General features: G+C 38.6%; 2 protein-coding genes across 4 annotated transcripts; one reads left to right on the top strand and one right to left on the bottom strand.

Moving 5' to 3' along the window:
• The first annotated feature begins 409 nt into the window (after positions 1-409).
• Positions 410-10,291, top strand: LOC137140244 (uncharacterized). 3 transcript variants are annotated; one of them, XM_067528479.1, is made up of 12 exons: positions 410-669; positions 1,566-1,907; positions 2,123-2,194; positions 2,295-2,402; positions 2,485-2,525; positions 4,302-5,688; positions 7,756-8,087; positions 8,247-8,499; positions 8,848-8,991; positions 9,231-9,338; positions 9,599-9,705; positions 9,954-10,290. In XM_067528479.1, the coding sequence occupies exons 1-6, from the start codon at positions 630-632 to the stop codon at positions 4,425-4,427; spliced, it is 729 nt and encodes a 242-aa protein (XP_067384580.1). In that variant the 5' UTR covers positions 410-629; the 3' UTR covers positions 4,428-5,688; positions 7,756-8,087; positions 8,247-8,499; positions 8,848-8,991; positions 9,231-9,338; positions 9,599-9,705; positions 9,954-10,290. The 3 variants fall into 3 exon arrangements, with proteins under 3 accessions (XP_067384580.1, XP_067384579.1, XP_067384581.1); XM_067528478.1 differs by having other exon boundaries at positions 8,247-8,549; XM_067528480.1 differs by having other exon boundaries at positions 467-669; positions 1,675-1,907; positions 8,247-8,549; positions 9,954-10,291.
• Positions 10,292-11,096: 805 nt separating this feature from the next.
• On the bottom strand, positions 11,097-13,335 carry LOC137139994 (polymeric immunoglobulin receptor-like). The gene is made up of 4 exons (XM_067527994.1): positions 13,018-13,335; positions 12,562-12,897; positions 12,045-12,484; positions 11,097-11,661 (listed from the first exon to the last, which is right to left on the bottom strand). The coding sequence occupies exons 1-3, from the start codon at positions 13,283-13,285 to the stop codon at positions 12,318-12,320; spliced, it is 771 nt and encodes a 256-aa protein (XP_067384095.1). The 5' UTR covers positions 13,286-13,335; the 3' UTR covers positions 11,097-11,661; positions 12,045-12,317.
• Positions 13,336-15,538: the final 2,203 nt, after the last annotated feature.

The raw sequence follows: 15,538 nt of genomic DNA, 5'->3' as shown, positions 1-15,538 counted from the left end.
GAAAGGAAACGAGTGGTATTGCACATCACTAGCTCACAACATCCAGTACTACATAGATGTTGTAAACTACTAGCCTTAAAAAAAGGAAGAGACAAACATTTCACACGATTCTTCTTACTGCACTGATACAACTTCTCTAAATAAACCTGGAAGTTGAGTTGTTGCATCTCACCTCAGATATTCAGTCTACGTGTGTCCCCACTTCCACTAGGACACTTTTACTGTACTTTTACCCAGAGGTGTATGTGACCCATATTATGAGTGTGTGAGGTGTAGTATGAGTCGTGGTCACATGACCCACCCGCATCCTCCATTTGACCACATGAGCCCATTTAAGCCAAGTGAGAACTCAGCCAAGTTTCCTCAGACGGAAAAGCTGCTCAGATGCTGCTCGACGACCTGATGACCCCACTTAGAGCAAAGGAGGCCAGATTTCATTGATTTAGGTCTCTGTGTACTCACTGACTGTCAGATTCTAGTTTTCTTAGAGAATTAGTCACATCAACTAAACACAAAGAGAAAGAGGAAATTAACTTCCTGTGTAGTCATACAGTAAACTGAAATAGCAGAGCAGTAGAGGCGGTTCTTCAGTAGTTTAATCACTTGGCTCCATCAGATTAACATTCAGGATGAAGATCCACCACATTCTGCTCTTCTGCTTCTTATCAGGTGAGGACTGATAGTCTGTTTGTGTCTTTGGAGCTGCAGCTCACTGCCTTAAGAGTTTTCTTGTTGCACATCCCAGTTTTACCACTTGTTAAGTTGCTTTTAATGAAACTGGGATCCACTTGATTTTCATCATCGCCTTCTTATTGCAGCTGAAATCTTCTCTTGCCAACATGTGAACGCTTTTCCATTGGTTTCAAACGGCATTTTTCACAACAGTGAACACTTGTAATTCCGTGACCCAAAACTTTATTGTATTCACTATTTAAAGAAAAGAAAAAAACACGTTTCCAGCTGTTAGAGATGACATGCAAACGTCTCCAATCAGCGATGAGTTTGTTACATTTATAAAAGATGTTAGTCTGGATCACAGACAAGCGATGGGACACTGAGGCCTAATGGACAGGACACAATGAACTAACTGTAGTCACAATTTTTCATGTCTTCATTTAGATTTTTTTGGTTTCATTTGGATTCTTTTTATTTTTAGTGGATTTTTACTTTTAAGAGTTAGTTCGAATGTTAGTTTTCACAGTGTTCAGTCTTTCTGTGATGGATAATGGAAAAAGGGAATCAGATCTGATGCAGCACAGTAAAAAAATATTTCAGATTTTAGGTTCGCTGTAGGTCCTGCATGTCAAGGACGGTTGGAGACCTGGACACAGGAATGAGTCAAGAAAACCTTTTAGAAAATCTTATTTACAGTATTTCAATGCATCACCTTTAAAGTTTAGAGAGCAGCAGGGTTTGTTCTCTCTAGTAAAATCACCATAAGATGTTGGAAGCTGATTTTTGACTTCAGAGTGAACACAATTGTCTAAGCAAAGGAGACAAACTTTGCACTGTTTTGTGTTTTTTGTGGCGCGATTGTCACCGCGCACTGTTCCTCTCTTCCACAGCGCTGTGCGGTGGAAACACAATGTGTGTCAGTGCAGAAATCAAGACTTTCAGAGGAGCTGAGGGGCAAGGTATTACTGTTGTGTGTCGTTTTTCTTTCTCTGGAAACAGGAAGTCCTTCTGTAAAGAGGAATGTGAAGGAGCAAACGTACTCATAGTAACAAGTGAAGCCAAAGCTCACAACAACAAATACTCCATCGATTACCAGGAAGCTTTCATGTCGTCCGGAACTCTTTTTGTCACCATCACACAGCTGACAAAGTCCGACTCAGGACGCTACAGGTGTCGTTTGGAGACCCTTTTTCTCAATTTGTATGACGACGTCGAACTTGTCGTTGAGGATGGTGAGTTTCTTACTTCTTACTTTTTTTCCCTTAAAAATTTCATTTAAACCTACATTAGATTTGACTGGAACACTTGTCCATTTACACATCAGTGTTCCACTTATATTAGATTTAGTTTGGTCTTTTTCAATGATTGAGGTTGACACCAGATATTTAACATAAAGATGAGATGGTTTTTCTTTTTTAAATATCGAACGTCTCTTAATTTCTCGCAGCTGCCAACACCAGCTCCATCCACTCCACACCTACAACTTTCCATTTATTGCCCAATGAGCTTGTAGCTAAAGGTCAGTTGAAGAAGATGTCAGAAAAATCTGTTTTGACACATAAAGGATCCTGACAAAAAAGTTTGGTTGATCCTTTTTAACTCTTTCCCTCCTGTTGAAGGCTCAGGTTACTTCTTGCCCCTGGTTACATGTTTGCCTGTGGTGGTCTTGCTGTTGGCTCTTGTTCTGCTGCTTCTCTACAAGCTGAGGTCAAAGAGGAACATTGATGGTGAGTGTCCGTCCGGATCTTGCCGCCCGTCCACAACCAAATCAGCCACAGAGGTAAAATAATTCCTCTCTCTTCTCCACAGGTTTGAACAGTGGAGGAAACCTTGATGACAGGAACACGAAGGTGACTTTTTAAAACTGCTTACGTTCATTTGCTAAGGCCAGAAAGGGAAACTTGAGATGACTGAGGTTGTTATCACTAGGAAAAAGAGATACGTCTGTTGTAGATACGTCTACTGTGAAGTAGCTACAAAAAGGAGAATGACGTGAGAAGGTTGCGACAATAAAAAGATGCATTATGCCGGCAGCAAATGCAGAAAGGATGAACTGATGTTGATAGTCAGTGTGATCACAGCACTCATTGGTTTCATTAGAAATTAAAGGTAATTTTTAACTTTAGTACCCGAGTGTGCATTATTATGATGATGATGATAATTCAGGGTCCAGTGTGAATCTCCTTACACTGAAATGCAAATTTAACCCTAAACACAATAATGTACACTTAAGTACTATGAATGTTCTTTCATCATTAGAAGTAACAAATGTTATAACGTTATAGTAATATAGTAATTTAATAAATATTATGTTGGTGCATCCCTCTTGATAAAGTAATTTAAAAAATAATTAGCATACAACATTATGTGGCAGACATTTGTCATGGTATAAATTAGGTTTAGACACAACTTAGTGAACAATCCTGACGTGGGTTAAAATACTAAAAAAAATTGTCATTGTCCTCATTAGATGCCTGTTTGTTTACTGTATAGCATGTGATTTATTTACAAAAAACATATTCTATTTTTATATTAAAACCATCACGTGATGGGTTATTATTTTAGTCATTACCATAACAATACTTTATTTTTATTAACATAATCATCCAATTAGATTGTTACTACATAAATATTACACCATTCAGTTGTTACTACAGAATTATTACACATTTATCATGAATAATTACCCCACAAATTGCTCTATATTATTATCCCAATTCAAAAGAGGTCACTTTTATTCTTAATTAGAAAAAAAAACAAATTATTGGAAATTTTCTTCTCTCTTCTATTAGAATAGTTGTTGTTTCAGTCAGCAGCCTCAGGTTGATCTTGTCACTTCCTGTCTGATAGTAGCTTCTAGTTTTAGAGAAGTGGTTCAATGATAAAAATATACTTACTGAACAGCACACGCCATATTTCTGTAAGTATTTATCTGTATTTATGTATCTGTATTTTTTGTTAACTGACTGGGGGCAGCCTGTGGTACTTACATCCTAAAATACCACTATACCACTTGTACTTTATTTATTGAGTGATGGTTGAACTGAAACTAATTTGAACAAACACATTGTGTGTACATATAGTGTACAAAGTGTTTAGTGTAGTATCATACTTTATGTTTAAATTAGGTTGGTATGTAAAACTTGTACATGCACTAAAGTCTAAAGTAATGAAGTAAGAAAGTGGAGCAGAAGCACTGGCAGGTTGTGGACAGTACAGTACAAGTACTTGAAGTTGTACTTCAGTGGCTTCCACCACCATCAGGAGTTTGTGGAGTCCTGACGGTCATGTCCCAACTTTTTTGTCTACTTTCAGTTTGCTAGTTACAGTAGGTCTCGACACTGTGGTATTAGGTTGTAACTGTTTTTATGAGTGCGATGTAACTAGGATTGTGGCTGTAGCCTCTTCTTTGGTTGTTACGGTTCTGATGGTACCTGTTAGTTCATGAATACCATGTTCGCAACCACCCAACTTCAGCACAGACTAAAGTTTCAGCCAGTCTCTGCACAGTTACAGCCACAACCACAGTATCATCCCAGTTATAAACAGAGCTGTGAAATATAACACAGGCTTTCTTCTACTACAATACAAGCATCTCTCTTCAGCTTTTCTGCTTTTACTTTCAGATCTCCCCGTATGAGGTCTATGTTCCACCCCCACCATGCCAAGAATCCACGTACCAGAATCTCAATTCAGCCAGCATCGATCCCAACCAAATCTACTGTACAATCACACACTCACACCCTGGATGACTGTTTGGATTTATGCATTTATTAAGAAATCCTCAGCATGTACTAAACTATTTTACAAAAAGTGACTCATTGACCAGGTTTGGTGAGAGGAGAATCAGCAGAACATTGTTTTTACTTCATGGGGAAACCAAGAATAAAAAAAAACAAACATTTGTTTCAACCGAAATGAAGAGCATTATTTTCCACACCTTTGCACAGATTCTCATCCAAAAACTGTTTGTCAATGAAATCCAATCTGGTTTTTGATACTACGATGAACGTTTTCTCTGCAATAGCAGTTACAATCATCTACATCTATTTCTCATTGTTAGTAATAAACAGCCCCAGTGCTTTGCCCCTGGATTTCCAATAACCCGCTTTCTGAAGAACATGTAAGCAGAGCCACTGTGTCTGAAACTCTGCAGGAATCGGAGTCACAATTATGTGTGTGTGTGAGAGACAGATATGTACAAATACTGCTCACACTTGCAGACTGTTCTTCATCAGACCACCAGCTGTCACTACAAACCGCAGATTTTCACTGATTCCTTCTTCCCTCTGTTCCGCCAGTAACAGTCATGATCGTACTAAATGTTTCCCAGCTTGTGGGCCGAGCCCTCGTTTTCCTTCCTCAGGCATCTGACAGTTCCTTAAACTGAAAGTTTAATCCACTGCTTTCTGCAGCACAGACCTTTAAAGTCTAAAATACAATCAATTAGCATCACTGAACATCTGGAAAAACAAGGCCATGCATGAGCTTCACACTTACTTCTTTGTAGTGTAAAATGACAATCGAGTGCTACATGTTGTTTCTTTCAGCAGAACTTCTACTTTTAATACATGTCACTTCTTTAACTGTATTATGCTGTATAATATCACAGTAGCATCAAAATAGAAAATTCATCACTTACAGACTGTTTTGTTGTCTTATACTATTATCAATCCAGATGACTTTTACTGCATTACTGTAAGTTCAGATTGTGTAGTTTCAAGTGTGATTACACTTTTTTGAAAGCTTTGCCATTTGAAAAAGTGCAAAAGCTTTGGGTGGAACCTTTAACAAACAGAATAACAAAGAATAGGGAAGGAAAATTGCTTTGTCAGACATTTCCCGATTCACGTGAAATTAAAAAAAGAAGTGCATTTGAAATTGAGCAGCTTCATCTTCCTGGTGGATCAGACAACTTTGCAAAGTGGCTGAGGCAGTTTTCGTCGTTCTCTCTCCTCGGGATCAAATTCCGAATGAAAATCCACCATGTTCTGCTCTTCTGCTTTCTTTCAGGTGAGGACTCATTACCTGACAGTTTGTTTAGTAATTTGTCTTATGTCCTGTAGTTTTCTGATCTATTCCGTTTTCACGGCAAAGTCAAATCTAAGTGAATCCAAACCAATTCCATTTTAAGTGGAATATTTTTCATTTATATTATTGTTATTAGTGTCCTATATTTACAGGTAACAAATCCCAACGATGGGCATCTTAAAAAACTAAAAACTAATTGTTCTTTGTGCAAACACGGGACGGTCAGTAGATCAGTCCCAGAAGTTCTCAAGATTAACTGATTTAAAAATGAGTAATTCTAACTAAAAAGAACCGAGAGCCAGTGCAAAGTTCTAAGAACTGGTATCCAGCATCCTTGATGCAGCTTTTGGAACAAGTTGTACAGTAATGGCTGTAAATTATAATGTATTTTTTTTTTCCAAGACCTGAAGACAGAGCATTACAGAAATTCAATCAGCTATGAATAAAAAGCATGAATGAGCTTTTCTAGCTCTTCTCTAGACACCGGATTTACAATTCTGCTAATATTTTTAATGTGATAAAAAGCAAATTTCACATCAGATTCAACTTGAGCAGTGAAATTGAGGTCTGAATCTAAAATATACATATACAACGGACACTAAAGGGTCCTCAAGTGGGTCATTATTTTTTTTTACTCTCAGTTTTTGGGAAAAAAACATTAAAATTTTATCACTATTAGTTTAAGAAAACTTTAAAGCATCCAGGTGTTAATCTCATTAATACACTGGAATAGATTTGAGTATTATCAGGATAACTGATATGAAAATTAGTTTTTATGCATTGCATGACCCAGGGGGAACATATATATGTTAAAATAAAGGGGTACTTGCAGTACTCCACAAGCCTGTTCCACTTTAGATGAGGAATTATCTCCAAAGACAACAAATATATTTCTTTTTTTCTAAGTAGGATCTAATCCAATTTAGGCTGCTTCCAGAGATGTCCACCCAATTCTCTAACCTTTCCAGTCCACTGTATCAGAAGCTGCACTAAAACTCAAGTAAAACTTAAACTGAGACTCTGTGCTGTGATAAACTAAAACCTGACCAAAAATCTAAGTGAACCTGCCTGATGTGGTGTAGTTTGTTGATAAAAAAAAAAACACAAAAAAAACAAGTGATCAGCTCCATACATTTATCAACTGAATTAAAACCGGGAGCCATTTATGATGATTGATTAATTAGTTTATCGATTGTAACGAAGATTATTTCTGTCTTTATTAATAATCTCTGAGAAAAAGCCGAAACCAGCACGTCTGCAGCCCCATTTAAAAACCTCATAATGAAACTTTAGTGGTCACAGTTTGCTAAAGGGAACAGACCCTAACATGAAACACGGGCATCTACAGCAGGGATAACTAAACTGAATCAAACACAGCAAACCAATCCTCGGACAAAAACCAGAGTCTGGAATCCAAAGACAAGAAGTCAAGAAAGACGGATCTGAAAGCTACACTACAGCTAAATGGATGAACGGAGAAAAACTAGAGAAACACCAAATAAAAGACACGGATGAGAAACATAAACCACTAAAACGGAATGAACACATGGCATATGACAAAGAAAACTAATAAACGGGAGCAGATCAAACTAAAAGGAGACGTACGAAACAAAACACTAAGACAAACGAACGTCAAAGGAAACTAACAAAACACAGCTGCACCAAACAAAAGAGAAACGGATCGACATAAACTACTAAACAGGACATAGAAACACAGAGTCCAGGATCCATAAAGTCTGGTTTCCCAAGAGCTCAGCGAGTCTACTGTGAGTTAGATGACGACGAGGATCCGGCAGAGAAGTGAGGGGAAAGACTGGGCTTAAAAAGTGAAGGGAACAGGTGCAAACAATAAGGGACAATGAAGGTAAAGCACAGGAAGTGGGGAGAAAGGGCCACAAAATAAAAGTTCAAGGACAGGAAGTGGGTGGGATCGATTAGTTTAGTTTTCCTCCATTTTCTCTCTGCCTTTCTACTTTGTCTTCTTTGCGTTGTCACAGCTGATATTTTGATGTGAGAAAGTACTGATATTGCTGTTCATCCTTTTTACAGCATCGTGTGGGTTTGTCAATGCAAGACTGAGCATTTTCACAGGAGCTGAAGGAGGAAATGGGTCAGTTTCTTGCCACTTTTCTTCTGGAAGCTCTTCTGGAAGCTGGAAGTTCTTCTGTAAGGAAGAATGTTCAGGAGGCGGCATCCTGGTTAAAGCAGAGAGTGACACAGCTAACAATGGGCGATACAGCTTTAAATATGAGAGTAGATCATTTGGAAAAAAGATTCTGTCTGTGAGCATCACAAATCTGACCCAGTCTGACTCAGGGAAATACAAGTATGGTGTGGGCACATCTTCAGGTCCAGATTCATACTGTGAAGAGTGTCAGACGGTGAGTTCCTACTAAAAATGTATGTATTTACAATATGAACTCTATGATTTCTAGAGCTTTGAATCAAATAGAATCAAACTAAACTGTATGGGATTGCATTAGATTATACAGGTGGTCATAATGCTTTGCCTGATCAGTGTTCACTCTTCATTTTTTCAGAGCTGATGGATAAAAATGCTGGTTTTATTTGGACAAACACAGAAGGAGAAAATGTCACACACCCGTGTTTCTATGAAGTGGATAGAAGCAGCTTCTTCCTTTGTAAAGACGACTGTCAAAAAGAAGAGAACGTCCTCATTGAAACAGATCAGAAAAAAGCTCAGAGTGGAAGATACGGTGTTGAATATATAAACGGATCTATATTTGGACTGTATTTTACCATCACACACATGAAGACAACGGACACGGGACGGTACGTGTGCGGTGATTCATCCAACACGATATCAATAGTTGTTATAGTGGGTGAGTTTTTTATTCAGTGTTGTGAAACTACTTCAGAATCTTTGTATGTTCTGTTCAAAGCACAAGAATTGATTTCAATTAATTTAACTGACAGTGAAGAATTGTTTTCTTGTCATTTAATCTGTATAATTTTTAGAAGAACACTTTCTTCCTTTTTCCCATTTTAACAAAACCTATATAATTAAAATAATCAGACATACAGAAAAACATCCGAGCAGATTTTTCTTTTTAATGTCTATATTTAGAGCATCAGATTTAGTCTGTATCAGTGTGTTTTCTACTGTCTTCCTGTTCACAGATCCATCAACCCAGACTCTCAGACCTTTAGCCCCATCACCCTCCACACCAACAGCAACACCGCAGAGTTTAATCGGCTCCACTTCAGGAAGCTCTGCACCATCACCAGTTTCCACTGAAATCACTGAGCAGTCAGCAGCTGCAGGTTGCACTTTTTGTTCAAATCTAGTAACTTTTTATAGACAGTCTTCTAGTCCCGTCCTTCCAGGAAGTCTCCATCACAAGTAATTGCAGTTTAAAACATCACAACAAATCTGATATTTTAGACGGTTTAAAAGACAAAATGTCCACGGCTTCCTGAAGGGACTGTTGTGCTGAGCTGAGTTATCGACCCTCAGTCCTCATTCAGTGTCTGATTGTTGTTTGTGTTCTTATTGTTTAAAGTTGTGACCACTTCTAAACCAACTCAGACGCTCCAACCTTCAGCAGCACAGGGTTTAACCAGCTCCACAGCTCCATCGGTTTTCTCTGACACCACTGACCAGTTCACAGGTACAGGACACTTTATATAATACTGCGTCCAGCTGACTGTCAGTGTCCGTCTGCCATGTTTTCATGAGCAGAAACACACAGCAGCAGATTTTACATGACATGAAATTTAACAATAAAAGCACTTCCTGTCTGCACAGTTTGACATGTAGTTTGGTTTAATGAAGTGGTTTAAATAATGTAACAACAGTTAAAAGATTAATTCCTGTTTGTTGCTCTTTCTCTCTCTCTTCGCTCCCTCTTGCCCTACGTCCCTCACCCAGGCTACGTCCTGCCCCTGGTTGGATGTGTGTCTTTAGTAGGTGTGTTACTGTTGGTCCTGCTGCTCGTCTACAAGTGGAAGACAGTGAAGAACAGGGGAAGCTTTAAGGTGACTTTCTTTGACTCAAAAGTCGTCAAAGTTATTTCAGTATTTAGACTGTAAATTATTTTACGTTCCTTCAACTTAGAAACACAAATTAACTGAAGTAAATTTAGGTTAATGCAACATGAGAAAGATTCATTTAAAAAAAGACAAATGTTTTATTTTAGTCACTTGATTTGTCTTCACCAACACATATTTGGTCTTTATGGCTAATGTAGTATTTCACGTATTTGATGTCATTCCTCTTTTTTCAGTTATCTAACATCCACGAGAACCAGGCTTTGGCCCAAAGCTGTGAAGACTCTTTGTGATCCAGACACCAAGAATCAGGAGCAGTTCTACTGCACAGTTGTTTCTTTAATTGTTTGTTTGAATCTACATTTTACTTGCAGCAAGGTTCAACTTTGTCCTTTTTTAAATGACAGAGGTGTAAAAAAAATGAATGAATGAATAAGTTATGTTACATTATATAAGAACATGCGGCGGTTTTCTGATGCTTTGCTTTTTTTCTTGAATGAATTGTATTTAGATAGAAACAAAACCAATCATTTCAGCTGTGAGAGTTTAGAACAATGAAATAAATAATAAAACATAACAAAAGCATCCATCTGCTCTACTGAGGACTATTATTTAATGTGCATGTAAAAGACGGCTGGACTTATTCATATTCATCACAGGGACTGATTTTAATACTGTGGTCGATGAAAACAGTTTTACTGCACAATGATCAGAGGACACTCTTTACATAGATTACAGAAATCTGTCGACCTGAACAGATATAAGATTTTGAACGATCATAGAGGCTTGTGCATCACCACCAGAGAGCAGTGACGAGTGGATTTTCACACTGTGAAATCAGCCTCCCAGTTTGTGTCAAGGCAGGTAAGGCAGGTTTTGATTCTGCTGCACAAACCAGACAATTCTTCATCATTTACCTCAGTGGGAAATAAAAAAAACCTTTGTGACTTTAATGAAGATGCTCTTTACTTGCACCCGCCCTATTTAAAATGAATGAGGTGGCCAAAACATTAGAACCACCTCTTATAATCCACTCCAGTGTGACCCCACAGGCCACTATGACCTCAATAATAAACACATAGTAGAATTACTGTGTGTGTTAAAGCATCTAATGAAAGTTTCCTTAATACTGATTAATACATTAACCGAATTTCTCCTTTAAATGACATTAAAGGAATAAAATGGATGGAAAATGTTTCTGTATCGCGTGTGTGTGTAAAGGCAAAAATGTTATTACAAAGTATTTCTCATACATCTGTTATGTGGTGACTGGGATGGTTTCCTCTCTGGAAACATGTTTCCCCCCTTTAAAAAAAAATCTTCTTTGAAAACACACACATGAACTCACTATTTTATTTTGCTCAAACAAAGAGTTGAATGTTCATCACAAACTGCAAAACTGAATACTACAAATAAAGTCAATGAACAGCTGTAACATATCAGTTATAACAGAACGTTAAAATGGGTCCGTTGGTAACAGGAGGCTCTGTCCTGTTACCAACTGACTGCACAGGACGTAGTGAATTATACACTGTATTCCACAGTAACTTACTCAGTAGCTGCTGACATGAGTTCATTCTGGACCAAAGTGAACACAGTGATGTTGAGGAAGGTGGAAAAGCAGAGGTTAGAGAGGTTAGAGACGACTAAAGAGGACTACAACTTAACTCACCAGTAGATTATTGATACATTTGTTAGTTAGTAACAACTTTTACCACCACAGTAGAAAACAAGGTGATTTTTGCTTTGCTGTTCACAGAACTCATTTATAAGTCAGTTAAAATATATCTTTTTACTCAGCTATGTAACCGGGCGGGGCGTTGGGGTCAGGTCTGGTCCTGACCCGCACTCTCAGGATCAAGGCTCTAGTAGACAGTCTTCATATGTGGAGGCATGAGGAACTCGTGGAACATGAGGTTGGTTCGTATAGGTGACAAACTGACACTGAAAACAGACCAATGATAAAATGATACTAATAACAAGAATATAATAATTACTTTTAAACACAGACTAATGATGTATAGTGTTTTTATTAATGAAGTGACACAGTAAATACACAGAAGTCAGGGTCTTTAAGTGTTTCTCTCCTCGAGACTGTTACATGAATTGTTTAGACCTGAACATTTCAGATTTCTGCAGAAACTTTATTTATGAGGCACATGTGGCACAAAGCTGGACTAGACTTGCACATTTATGTTATCAACAGCTTCAAGTGAAATAACTTTGCACTTTTACTAGTGGTGAGTATGTGTGTGATCTGTTTTAGTAATTCTGCTTCCTGATGTAGCTTTAATTCCCCATTTTGCTATTGAGCTAAAGAAAGTCACCTCCTTGTTCCTGTTTGTCTTCAGTTTGTAAAGGAGCAGCAGCACCACAGCAAACAGCAGAACAATCACAGGGACACACAGAACCCGAGACCAGAAGGACACTAGGTGAAAGGCATGGGAGGAGACTGGGGGAGAGGGGACGGGGAAAAGTCCGGATGCCTCTTTACATTTAGATCTCATGAGTAAAGAAAAGTGTTAAATCGGACATTGCACATCCTCAACATGCTATAGTTATCAGAATAATGAATATTAATGTAAAGCTGATCATGACGTTTACTTTTGTAAATTGTGCTGGATTAACTGGTGGACTGTACCTGTGCACCGGTTGGTGATTTCAGGAGAAGCTGATGAGAAACTTCCCGAAATGGATGTTAAACCCAGCGATGTTGGTGTGGAGACTGACGAAGGCCGGAGAGTCCAGGCTGGTTTAGTGACTGGAGCTGCGAGCAATGAAAATACGTCAGTCAGATACTGGATCAGCGCTGAAAGAGAAAAACCAAATAAGCCTCAATCTCACCCTCAGCAATACTGATCTCAAACGACTGGAAGGAAGCTGAAGACAAAGATTCTCCCAAACCACACGTGTACCGTCCTGAGTCGGACTTGTTCAGGTCTGTAATGGTCACACTCAGAAGAATCTGTTTTGTGGCAGATTCTTCTATATTCTCAATGCTGTATCTGCCACTACGAGCTCGGTCACCGGTTGTTTCAAGGAGGATGTTTCCTTCTTCACATCGTCCCTTACAGAAAAACCTTGTGCTTTCAGAGAACGAAAACTGGCAGGAAGCTTCCACTCGTTCCCCTTCAGCTACTAAATAAATGACGTCTTCAGATTGTTGGCCCTGCAGTGCCGCTGAAAAGATAAGAGAGATCACAGTTTTCTGAGCAGTTTGACCACAGCCTCTGGAGATTAATTAACATTTATGTCAACATCTTTAAATAATGCTATCAATACATCAGGTTTCAAACTCACCATCAAAAACTCTGATCTCAAACTCCCCATATGAGTCAGGAGCCTCTGATCCACCGACACCAAACCTGTACCGTCCTGAGTCCGACCGGATCAGCTGTGGGATCGTCACAGTCATTATTGCTCCGGCAGATTCTGTATTTGTACATTGGACGATGTATCTGCCTTTCCAAGTTCTGTTCTCAGCTGTGTCAATGAGGACGTCTCCATCGTCACACTCTCTTCTACAGAAGAACCTCCGACTTGCACAGGAGGAGAACTTCCAAACCATTATAAAACTTTTTCCTTCAGGTTTCGGAAACACTGAGATACCTGCGTTTGCATCCAACAGTGCTGCAGAGAGGACAAACAGCGATGAAGAAGACTCACTGTTAAATCATCACCTTTGGTTTAATCTCACAGAAGCAGCCGTTAGCAGGGCGACTGTGGCCCAGGAAGGTGGAGCCATCGTCCACCAATCCTGCAGTTGTTGGTACAATGTAAAAGTTGCTCCCGCTGAGTGTCGCCCAGTGTATGAGTGTGTGTGTGATTGTGAGTGTGAATGGGTGAATAAGAAGCAATGCAAAGTACTTTGACTGCCAATAGGTAGAAACGTGCAGAACATTAGCAAAGCTTACATTTTTACTCACTTTACACGTTGTAGTCATACTTTTAGTACTACTACTACTCTATGTCTACTGATCTGTTTTTCTTTTTGCAACACATCACTGCGCAATAATGAATTACAATGGATGGTTCATGTAACTACAGTATATTTATTCATCTTACAGAAACTTATGGAGATGTTGCAGCAGCAACTAGTTACAAAGTACTGAAACATTTCAGAGAACAACGACTCTGAGGTTTGTTTAAATGTACACAACAACTGTACATAAGGAGTGTGTTCTGTAGTAAAACAGACAGCCAGTACCAACATGGACAAGTACAAAGTATTAGCACAATATTCTCAAAGCACCAGATGTAAAAGTACTGTCAGAATGATATGATTTTTGTTCTCCGTTTTAAAGTTACAGCTGCTAGTGAAGTCAAAGTATCATAACATGGATAAAGTACCTGATGTACATACTGATGTACAGTATAAGCAAATGTATTCGGCCCTCACCTGATAGGAAGCCGACGAACAGAACGTGGCCGACTTTCATCGTGACCCGTCTCTGCAGCTTCAGGAAACTGAAGCTGCTTTAATGTAACTTTTCCTTCCTCTGTCTCAAGTTCTTAGAGCAGGTCACTGCTTTAGCTTCACGTACAACATGATGCATCAGAGTTTAAAGGTTGGGGGGTGGGGTCTTCACTTAGGTTGAGCTGCTGTGAACAATAATATGCTATTAAAATACTATTAAACATTATATTTGCAGAAACTGAATTAAGCAAAGAGGAAGTCCCATGTGAGTCTTGATCAGTTCTGCAGCCACAAAAGTTTTTTTCTGTAACAGTGCATCAGACAAACCCCAGAACCAACATGCAGCTGTCCTGCAGACGGACCCACACACGTTGTGTTTGTTTCTTCTACTGACTTCACATTAGTACATGTGCAATCAGGGTTGATTTAGTTTGGCTTTTCTTTGCTCAATAAATTACAGAAAGCACCTTTTAAAAAATACATTAATTTTCAAATTAAGCAGATGAAACACAACAACCAACCAAAACAAAACAGAAATCAGTGTGTGGAGGAAAGTGCAGTAAAGGTTACAGAGTGAGGGTCACCATTTTAACCACTCCTTTAATTAAAGGATTAATTCTTTTTCATCAGGGCCGAGCAGAGCGTTTGAAGCAGGCAGAGCACGGCCACAAACTAACAGATTACAGCTTGGTCGGGTATTTACAGGATGCAGAGGCTGTGAGATTAAATCTCTCTTTAACACCAGGACTTTGATTATCTGATACAAACACCATTTCAGCAGAATTTCAGTCAACTTCCCCCAGTGAGAAGTTACCAGAAATGAGTTTGTGTGCGATGACAGCAAATTAACAGTTTTACGGATTTTATTGCACATTTAGCTGCATTATTAAGTATTTTATGTAAAACAGACCTTCTCTTACTTCTTTCTATCTCATGTGTCTGCATCAAAAAGCTGTTTCTAGTTTATCTTTTACATTCACACATTATACATTTTTAACATGGTCACACAGATTTGTGTGTGGTCCTTTAACTCCTGTTGTCTGACGTGTACAAAAAACAGCATATTAATATAATGTCTAACTACATATTTGCACTGAAGATATTTTTGTTCAGCACAGATACTGTAACAACACTAACAGCTCAGTCACGTCTTAACCATCGATTCTTGGTCAGTCTACATTATTTCTCAATGTCCCTACAAAAATCTTATTTATAAAGTCATTAAATTATTGTAAAACTGTTCTGCTTTGTGGTCAACCTTTACCACATTCTTCACAGTCTTACACCAAAACGCACATTTCTACGGTTGAGATGTGTTTTACTCATTTTTGATTGGGATTCTTTAAAATAGAAATGATTTGGTCCTGGACTGTGTTTCAAGCCTCATCACAAGCCTGCCTCTCT

Source organism: Channa argus, chromosome 13, assembly GCF_033026475.1.
Source record: "Channa argus isolate prfri chromosome 13, Channa argus male v1.0, whole genome shotgun sequence".
Classification (NCBI taxonomy): Eukaryota; Metazoa; Chordata; class Actinopteri; order Anabantiformes; family Channidae; genus Channa; species Channa argus.
This window is presented reverse-complemented; position numbering and strand designations above follow the sequence as displayed.